This window comes from Dinoponera quadriceps, unplaced genomic scaffold (assembly GCF_001313825.1).
Source record: "Dinoponera quadriceps isolate SergipeBrazil2010 unplaced genomic scaffold, ASM131382v1 scaffold1069, whole genome shotgun sequence".
In the NCBI taxonomy this organism is placed as follows: Eukaryota; Metazoa; Arthropoda; class Insecta; order Hymenoptera; family Formicidae; genus Dinoponera; species Dinoponera quadriceps.
Window position 1 is genome coordinate 1,221,053 of NW_014555200.1, and position 9,715 is coordinate 1,230,767.

The window sequence follows — 9,715 nt, forward strand, 5'->3', positions numbered from 1 at the left end:
AATAACCAATATTTCTGCGTTATCTCTTTCTATTTTCAACAATTCCGACGTGCACTCCCACGCCAGATAGATATCTACTTCACCTTTGTACAAATACTGCACAGAAAGCAGTATCATAACAGTATGGACTTTCATTTTCAAACAGCTGGACTTCGGAATAGCGTGAATAAGTTAGGAAATTTTCGACCGTCGACACTGTTACAGCCGCACATTTTTCGGAGGCTTTCATTTATCCCAGAGACCGGCCTCTTTCATACGCGTTTGGAAGTATTTCTCCAAGGCATTGGCACAACGGTAATATTCGGTATCGGGACTGTTGTACAGCCTGCAGTTTGTGAAGATCCGCATCATATCCGCTATAAATAGCTTCTTCGTTACGTAGTATTTCGCGTTGAGACGCTCGTACATAGTCTTGAGATCTGTAACACAAAAGAGGGCGTCTTTAGTCCTCCATCTGATTCGCATTACACTTCATCGGACTGCATGCGAAGACGCACGGACGCCTGTTCAATTGTGTGAACTCACCCATAGGATATCTTATGTGATCGTAGTAATCAGGAACATCGTTCTTGTCCACGGGTTTGAGGAAGGGCCAGGCTGTACTGTGCTTCTTGACGCTGTTGAGAACGGCGTTCAACGAATTGTACAAGGAATCCGCCATGTCCAGACTGGGATCCACCGGTTCCGGTTCCTGCGTTCCCTTCGCCACACCCCGCGTTCTGGTTTGAGTGGAACTTTTCCAACCGGTCTCGTGAATCCCCGGGATAGACTCGATGGGGATACCCTTCACGCCCTCCTTGAAACACGTCAGCCCCGGATGAACCTTCGGTACTTCCTGCTGCTTCTGATGTATCAGCTTCTTGACGATCTCCTTCTGCTTCCTGATGACCGACGTGAATTCGGTGTACACGATCTTCGCGTTCAGCTCGCAATGCATCAACATCGCGCTCACGTAGTACTTGATGTATCCGTTATAAATCGCCTTCGGTAGCTTGATATCTTTGCTGAAACCCTGCTTCTTGAAGTATCCGATGGCGAACTTGTCCGCGAACGTCAAGAAGTGCAATATGTTGTGCTTGATGTGATAATCCTTCAGCATGTTCATCAAATGGGTCCCGTAGCCTTTCACCTGCTCCTGGCTCGTGACCGCGCAGAAGACTATCTCGGTGAATCCCTGGGTCGGGAACATCCGAAAGCAGATACCGCCGATCGGCCGGCCACCTTTTATCAGGGCCAGTGTCTTGTGCTTCCTATGTGACAAAAGAAATATTGCTCGCAATGATTCGCGATAACGAACGGAATGGAAATATCTGTTTAGTACTTACGGATCGAAAACAAATTGAGATATGTAATGTTTGGGCATTCGAACTAATTGACGGCTGAATATATTGTGCAATCCTATCAGCCAAAGCATGGTTTGCTTCGACACGGGCTGCGTAAGACTATTCCCAACAACGTGAAACTCGATTATCTTTTTGCTCTCCTCCATCTTGGCGGTTTCGTCGCGCGGGACATCCGGTGGGAACACCACTTCAGGACCGCACATGCGGTTGGGGTCGTTGATGGTGGCGACGATCTCTGCGACAGTTTCGTCCGGTAGATCCTCGAAGACCTCCTCGGTTTTTCGTTTCTTCGCGTCGGAACTTCGACCCGACTCGGAATGATGGCGCTTCTCGTAAAGCTTTTTCACTCCGGGACTGATGTTGATCGTCGTGTAATTATCCTTCGGATTCTCGTTTGACGCGACGGTGACTTTCTCGAATTCCGCTGGCTTTCTAGCTTGATGCCCCTTCAATTCCAAGGCGGTTTGTAGGTGGGAAGGCTGCTTGAACTCGGGGTCCCAAATGGGCGAATTGTCAGAGTAAACCTCCGCTTCCAACATGGAGAGGAACCTGGAAAGATCACGATACTCGTGAGATACGCATTGTTTCGAGGAGGACGAAAAGATCGCGAAACATACTTGGGGAAATGCGTCAGGACTAGGACCCTCTTCTCCGGCGTTATTTTGTCTCTCTCGCTATTACACTTGTCGATTAACTGGCTGCAAACTGATCTGTACACAGCTTGCATCAGAGTCTTGCCGAAAGCTATAGGAGTACCATAATGCGGGAAGGAGTCACATAATGCAGGCACATGGCAGAAAACGAGCCAACGGGTGTAATTGATTTTATAAGCCGACGCTTCTCCCGCGCTGCTCGTCCTTTTGGCATTGGGCGCTTCGAAGTTCCAATGATTGAGACAGTGCAAAAACATCTTCGCCATTTCGCACATTACCTGCAATTCTCTCTGCGACAGGTGGCTGAATTTGTACAAAACAAAATTCATCACCGCTTTCGCTATGCTGGGTCTCTCGAATGGCGGTTGCCCCAACGGGCCCTCCACGACTGGTTTCGTCATAGACAATATACACTTTCTCAATAACGTGTACATGTAATGATATATCCTCTTGGTATCGGAATCTTCCTCCTTGTACACACCCATGAAAAGGTTATCGGCATCGATAGCCATGCTCAACAGTTTATTGAGTTCTTCCTCAGATTTGTTCTGCAGATGGGCGACGTGGCTCTCCAAAGCATGAGCGCAGTTTTTACACGGATCCAGAAAATTGATAGCAGGCTGTTGAACGTCACCCTTCTGCGATTTCAGGATAGGTTGCACGTTCTTCCAACCGGTGCACTTGCACTCGACCGCCTGGCAAGCGCTGTAGGTCGATAGCTTCATCAATTTCTTGCTTCGCGGCAAGTTGAATAATTGTTGCTTGCGTTGCTGTATTCGTAGAAGGTTACTCTGTCGACTACCGTGGTCGTATGGCCTCGTTGAATTTACATCTCTGCTGTTACCTGCATTCTGCGATGTACTGGTAACAGATTGATCAGTTTCCTCAGCGGAAACCATCATTGCATTACGATTCACTTCCTCGGACGTCATGTGTGTATATGTGATCCTAGAAAAGAATTTCACATCACCCTTACCGTTGCGGATAGATCGATACGGAGATGAATTTTACAACGACGGCATACCATCGCGAGAATCAAGTGGATACTTACCTTAAGATTTCTTGAATACAGGTTTAAATTAAAATCCGTGAATGATGAAAATCGTAAGGCGACGAGTCAAACAATTGACTACGCTCTCTAGTTTTCAACGACACCGGTTGTTTCCGTTACCTGCTACCGATTCATCACCATTATGATATATCACTTTTTAATCTTATTCCTTTTCTATTATACTTACATTATGTCGATTATTACGTGATACTTGTCATATTGCGGCGCAGCAGCCCGTTTGTTGTCGTCGCTCACGTTGACGAGCACGTTTCTGATAGGTTAGATCACAATCGCAGTATGATAATCGTGATTGAATGAGGTTCGAAATTTTATCCAAAGGTGCGGTATCATGCTTTACCTCCGCTTTCCGGCCTCGTGAATGTTTCCCCCTCGCTACTTCGCGTTGCGCGATCTCAAATCCCTCGCTATTTTAACAACAAGCTCGCTGCGCATCTGACACCTTAACCTAACACCGACTGCGAAACATTACGAAAGTGGTTATGTATCGTGAGGTGTATACATACCTATGATATCCGGAAGAGCGAGAGGTTGATTGGCTGCCGCTGCCCTGCCTCACCGCGCGGCACGCGTTGCCCGTAAGGTACGGTAACTGCCGACCTCTATTTCGCCCCGATAACATCGGAATACGGGGCACGCAACCCTTTCTCTTCTCCGCTCCGCGCGGGCCACGCGTCGTGCCGCACATTCCCCGAATTCTTTCGCCGTTCTTCGCTGAGATCCCGTCGAAGAAGCGGACGGAGGGGCGAACGTACTCACCGTAAGTACCTCTCCTGCGGCATTCCTCCGTTAGGTTAGAATCGGAGCGGATCAATCGATCACGCGCGCACACTCACGCTCTCTCGGCATGTAACCATATTGCGATTCGAATCCCGCAGAAGCTCGCTCCGTGTCACACTGTTCTCTCCCGTCCGATCTCCAGGCGGATAAGAGAGCCTCCAAGGCTGAATTAATCAGCTCGAGGTGATTCGTCACCGTTCGGCGGATCCCTCTCTCCCCGGATCACCTCCGCGCGCGCAGTTTCGCATTACTGTGCAATCGTACCGTGCGATCGCAATGGCCACCTGGAACGGCTCGTATCCGGCGGAGGAGGAGTCCAACTACTTCGTGTACTCCGGCCGGAACGCAGCACCCGGCACCACCGTGGACACCTGGCCGTATTTCGCCGGCGGCGCGATCGGAAACACCCCCGCTTACCTGCCCAACCTCCCCTCGGGAAACTACTATCCTCCAGCGAGCGGTGGTCAGCATATGTACGAGCAGAACGCCTCCACCTCGAACGCAGGCTTCTACACGAACGTTCTGCCGATACCATCGAACATGGTGCCTTTAGGAAACGCCTATCAGAAACACATACTGCCAAACGCCTCCCCGGAGGACGGGGCGCAAGCACCAAACGCGAGTTCGCAGCATTCCGCGAAGGGTGTCAGGCGCAACGTCTCGCCCTCCTCCCACGGCAATTACAGTCGAAGGCCCAAGATAAGCAACAATTACGCGTCGAAAGGTGACGACAGCGTGGTTCAGTCCAGCATAGTGGTGAACTCGAATCTACACCCCACCGCCAGTGAATTTGTGCCAAACGACGCGAAGTTGAAGAGGGAGAGATTTAACAAGAGGGACAGCTTCAACCCCGGCGTACAGGGTCACAGGGCGAAGTCGGCCGATGTGTCAGCTACGCCGGATAACAGGTACAAGGGCGAGAAACGTTACGATAACAAGAGGAGTGTGAATTACAAGGACGCGCAGGCCCCATCCAGATCCGGTTACAAGGACGCTTATAGAACGTACAGTGCGAAGAATTACAACAAGTTTCAGAACGACAAGTATTACAACCGGAGACGTCAGACCTCGGACGCATCCTCTGTGGAACAGTATGTTAGCGGAAATCCCGGCGCGACCGAGTTCACCGGCTCGTCTGTGGCCGACAATCTCAAGACTTCGGTCGAAGGGATTCCGGAGGACGACTTCTCGGGTGTTAACGCGAACGAAGAGAGAGCGTTATCGCACGAGAGCAATGATTCGGAAAACGCGTCGACGAAGGGCGAGGCGCTGCGCAAACCCAAGCGATTCGGTAACTACGCCAACACCTTCGGCTATCACAAGTACAATAATCCGGACGGACCGGACAGGTCCGAGCTTGTTGGTAGAATTACGAGAAGGTACACGGGTAACAGTAGGAGCGAGAGATACGAGAGCAACTACAAAGGTAGGAAGAATCATTTCAACGTTCCGACTGGTGGCAGAGGTAACGGTTACAGCAAGAGAAGTGCGGGCGAAAAACTGCTGGATGATAGAGACGGTAACAGCGAGGAGGCCACGAGTCACAGGGAGAAGAAAGTGGAAAATTGGAGGGATCGAACGGACGGTAACGGGACGGTGCAGAAGAAAACTCCACAGAGGAAATATGAGATTGGTACGTACATTTTGCTCTCTTATTCAGTCCCTCCCCAATGATTTCTCTCGATTTCAATTCGCGAGCCTGTTGTTAGAAGCGAATTCGATCATGCAGCGCTACACTGGATCGGTTACTAAAGGCTACACGTGGGTCGGCATTCATAGTCCGATCTTGTATTTAAGATCGTCTTAAGTTCGTCTTCGGATGCATTGCGGTCAATGAAACGATCCGGTCCAGAAATAAGACGATCTTAAGTTTCTGTGCTTTCTCATGTACATAACTATCTTGTATGGGAAGCGAGCAATGAAATGGGCGCTGTTCGATTAACAGATGACGACGCGAGTCAGAGGGAGAGATTGACGGAGCAGCTGAACAGAGGCACGTTGGAATGTTTGGTCTGTTACGAGCACATCAAGCAGACCGACTACGTGTGGTCCTGCGCCAACTGTTACCACGTGCTGCACTTGAAGTGCATCAAAAAGTGGGCCAAGTCTTCGCAGATCGGTGAGTGGCCAGCCGTCTTCTCTCCGATCCTCCCGAGCTAATCGATCCCTCCGTTCCAGATAAAGGCTGGAGATGCCCGGCCTGCCAGAACGTCAGTTCGGTCGTGCCGGTGGATTACTACTGCTTCTGCGGCAAGATGAAGATGCCGGAGTGGAATCGCCGGGACGTGGCGCACTCGTGCGGCGAGACCTGCGGCCGGAATCTGTCGAAGAACGGCTGCGTGCACAAGTGCACGCTGCTCTGCCACCCGGGCTCCTGCCCGCAGTGCGTCGCGATGGTGACCAAGTACTGCGGCTGCGGCAGAACCTCGCAGACGCTCCAGTGCAGCGCTCACAAGCCGCTGCTGTGCGACTCGGTGTGCGGCAAGGAGCTGCCGTGCGGCAAACACGTCTGCGAGAGGCAGTGCCACCAGGGAGAGTGCGGCTCTTGCGACAAGACTGTCCAACAAGGTATCACGATTACCCTGATCGGCGTGATATCGTGCGTGCTCGTATGACCCCGCGTATTTCGATACGCACCTGCGGTTTCTTTCCCGGGGGGGATCGATATCGACGGCTCTAATTAGCGTAGCACGTACGCGATATACAGGTGTGAGAATTTCGTTTGGTTTCACGCAGCATGTTTCTGCGGCAAGAAGACTCAAGAGGTGTCCTGCCGGGCGAATGTCCCGGACGCGTATTCCTGTGATAATATCTGTAACAAAAAGCTGGACTGCGGGAAGCACAATTGCCGGAACATCTGCCATCCGGAGTCCTGCGAGTCTTGTTCACTCACGCCCGACCGAGTTACTACCTGTTGTTGCGGCCAGACGCCGTTAACGGAGAAGAGAGAGAGTTGCTTGGACCCGGTGCCGACTTGCGACAAGATCTGCACGAAGCGTCTGATATGCGGCCAGCCTAGTGAGTGTCTGGGAAAGCTAGTTCTCTCCTTACTGTATCCTGGATCGATGCGCTAAAGCGCTGCTGTTTTCTCGCGCAGGCAATCCGCACACCTGCAAGGCGGCGTGTCACGCGGGCGGGTGCCCGGAATGCGACTTGAGCAGCGACGTGAAGTGTCGGTGCGGTAACATGGATCGAGAGATCGCCTGCCGGGACCTGACGAGCAAGGCCGATGACGCGCGTTGCGAGAAGCGCTGCAAGAAGAAGAGGTCCTGCGGCAAGCATAACTGCAATCAGCTCTGCTGCATCGACATCGAGCACATCTGCCCGTTACCGTGCTCGAAGACTCTGAGCTGCGGCCGGCACAAGTGCGAGCAGAGGTGTCACATGGGTGAGAAGACGATCCAATCTCGCATGATATTTTAGGCTTCTTCTTCTCGGTTGGCGCCGGTCGCGCGGACTTGTTCGCGGGCGGTTTCGCGAACGCTTCACGTCGGGAGAATCTTTTCTGAACGGATGCCTTTTTTCCCCGCGGACAGGAAGATGCGCGCCTTGCTGGCAGAGCAGCTTCGACGAGCTGTACTGCGAATGTGGCTCCGAGGTGATCTATCCGCCGGTCCCGTGCGGCACCAGAAGACCCGCCTGCAACCGGCCGTGCTCGCGGCAGCATCCTTGCGGCCACGAGGTATTGCACAACTGCCACAGCGAGCCCACGTGCCCGCCGTGCAGCGTCTTAACTCAGAGATGGTGTCACGGCAAACACGAGTTGAGGAAGGCAGTGCCGTGCCACGTGAGCGAGATCTCGTGCGGCCTGCCGTGTAACAAACCGTTGTCATGCGGACGACACAAGTGCATCACGATGTGTCACTCCGGGCCCTGCGAGAAACCCGGCCAGCAGTGCGCGCAACCTTGCGTCATCACGCGGGAATTGTGCGGGCACATCTGCGCCGTTCCGTGTCACGACGGCAAGTGCCCGGATACGCCTTGCAAAGAGATGGTCAAGGTAAGAGCAAGTTTCATTCGCACAGGGCTTGTCCCGGTCACCTTTCATTTTACTTTCGTTAACAGACCGTGTCGTTTATTTGGGAACGCTCGCCGTAAAACTAGCGGTTCTCGATTTTTAACGATCGCGTTACAGGTTACATGCCAGTGCGGGCATAGAACGACGAGCCGTACCTGCGTTGACAATGCGCGGGAGTATCAGAGAATAGCCAGCAACATTCTGGCGAGTAAGATGGCCGATATGCAGCTTGGCCACTCCGTCAATTTGGAGGAGGTATTTGGGCAAGGCGCGAAGAAGCAGAATCAGTTGAAGACGTTGGAATGCAACGACGAGTGCAAGACGATCGAGAGGAACCGAAGATTAGCTCTGGGACTCCAGATCGTCAATCCGGACTTGAGCGGCAAGCTGATGCCGAGATACAGCGATTACATGAAACAATGGGCCAAGAAGGACCCGCACTTCTGCCAGATGGTCCACGAGAAGCTGACGGAGCTGGTGCAGCTTGCGAAAACGTCGAAGCACAAGTCCCGGAGTTACTCGTTCGACACCATGAACAGGGAGAAGCGCCACTTCGTGCACGAGTCGTGCGAACACTTCGGCTGCGAGAGTCAAGCGTACGATGAGGAGCCGAAGAGAAACGTCGTCGCCACTGCCGTAAAAGATAAGGTATGAATCTCGCTCGGTCGGCTGTGCTTTCATCTCTGTGACTATGGGTGTGTCCCGTTTCCAGTGTTGGCTACCAAGTTACAGTTTACTAGAGATAGTGCAGAGGGAAAATGGACAGAGGAAGGTTCCAGGACCGGTACTTAATGCCTCTAGAGGAAACAGCTCTACAAAGTAAGATAGCTATTCACAATTATTGTATGATTATTTTGTGCATAAATTGATGGACAAATGACTCGTTGTAGAACTGTTCTATCGTTACCGGTGAAGGGTCAACAGTCAACTTCCAAAATCCCCGATAAAGAAATAGACTATTTTGATTATCGCGGATAAATCGACGGCCGTCATTAGAATGTAAGATGCAGCTGTATAACGTGAAATGTGTATGATATTATAAACGACGCACATATATGTATATATATATGGTACAAATATATATATGTATATATGTGTGTGTACATCTTGTTCCAATACGGCTTGGACTATTCTTTTTCTCGATGTGGCTGGGAATACAGACGATGATCCGGAATAGGAACTTATCTCACGTGGGAATTGATGAAAAAAAAATCAAGTTCTCTTATTGGATCTCATCTGAGTTGCGTCCCAAACTGTCAAATCGAGAAAAAAAAAAAGTATCCAGATGATATTGAAACTAAGTGCACGTCTGTAATTATATAATTAATATCGTGACTTTTTATAAGTCAGAAGTATAAAACAAACGTATGGTATTGTTATTTCAATCATTTTCGACTTGTTTTTCGAACGACTATATAAGTTTCGATTAAGACGAGATCATAAAATTCGTCACATAATAATAAGTTGAAAGTAACAAGATTCAACGCTTTCACCGCATCTGCAGACAGTTGTAACAGATCGAATATTATAACAGAGCAATGTGTCATTTTACTTTGAAATTTATTACGTTTAATGCTGATTTAATATATATTCCTGTTAAAATGGATATTCTTTTTTTTTCTGAAATGATATGCTCAAAAATATAATAATATAAAAAAAAGTCTTCAATATATTTCTTGTTGCCAAAGGTAACTATACTCTTTATTAACCCAAAACTGATATCGTAAGATTGTCTTTTGATATTTCGGAAATCTTTCGATATACAGGGTGCGGTAGCGTAACTTCCTTATTTGAAATGCCCGTCTTTAAAAAAATTAACGGTCGTAGAAGGCCGCTAGCGCTAGTCGGCGGG

At 50.1% G+C, this 9,715-nt stretch overlaps 2 protein-coding genes across 3 annotated transcripts; one reads left to right on the forward strand and one right to left on the reverse strand.

Moving 5' to 3' along the window:
• Positions 1-11: 11 nt before the first annotated feature.
• LOC106743464 (histone acetyltransferase KAT2A-like) lies at positions 12-3,497 on the reverse strand. Of its 2 annotated transcripts, none has more exons than XM_014617325.1 (7): positions 3,406-3,497; positions 3,235-3,318; positions 3,048-3,167; positions 1,961-2,944; positions 1,326-1,892; positions 526-1,250; positions 12-419 (listed from the first exon to the last, which is right to left on the reverse strand). In XM_014617325.1, exons 4-7 carry the CDS (start codon positions 2,926-2,928, stop codon positions 226-228), a joined length of 2,454 nt encoding a protein of 817 aa, XP_014472811.1. In that variant the 5' UTR covers positions 2,929-2,944; positions 3,048-3,167; positions 3,235-3,318; positions 3,406-3,497; the 3' UTR covers positions 12-225. The 2 variants fall into 2 exon arrangements, with proteins under 2 accessions (XP_014472811.1, XP_014472810.1); XM_014617324.1 differs by having other exon boundaries at positions 3,048-3,170.
• Positions 3,498-4,097: 600 nt separating this feature from the next.
• LOC106743463 (protein shuttle craft) lies at positions 4,098-9,469 on the forward strand. The gene is made up of 9 exons (XM_014617323.1): positions 4,098-5,478; positions 5,791-5,964; positions 6,024-6,413; positions 6,582-6,863; positions 6,943-7,233; positions 7,382-7,845; positions 7,981-8,511; positions 8,576-8,682; positions 8,754-9,469. The coding sequence occupies exons 1-9, from the start codon at positions 4,122-4,124 to the stop codon at positions 8,839-8,841; spliced, it is 3,684 nt and encodes a 1,227-aa protein (XP_014472809.1). The 5' UTR covers positions 4,098-4,121; the 3' UTR covers positions 8,842-9,469.
• Positions 9,470-9,715: the final 246 nt, after the last annotated feature.

Coding starts and splice junctions, on each gene's coding strand:
- LOC106743463 (XM_014617323.1), top strand. CDS start 4,122: ATGGCCACCTGGAACGGCTCGTATCCGGCGGAGGAGGAGTCCAACTAC. Junction 6,864..6,942: donor TCTGATATGCGGCCAGCCTA/GTGAGTGTCTGG, acceptor TTTCTCGCGCAG/GCAATCCGCACACCTGCAAG. Junction 8,512..8,575: donor CCACTGCCGTAAAAGATAAG/GTATGAATCTCG, acceptor TCCCGTTTCCAG/TGTTGGCTACCAAGTTACAG.
- LOC106743464 (XM_014617325.1), bottom strand. CDS start 2,928: ATGACGTCCGAGGAAGTGAATCGTAATGCAATGATGGTTTCCGCTGAG. Junction 1,893..1,960: donor GTCCTGACGCATTTCCCCAA/GTATGTTTCGCG, acceptor TGATCTTTCCAG/GTTCCTCTCCATGTTGGAAG. Junction 1,251..1,325: donor TCTCAATTTGTTTTCGATCC/GTAAGTACTAAA, acceptor TTTGTCACATAG/GAAGCACAAGACACTGGCCC.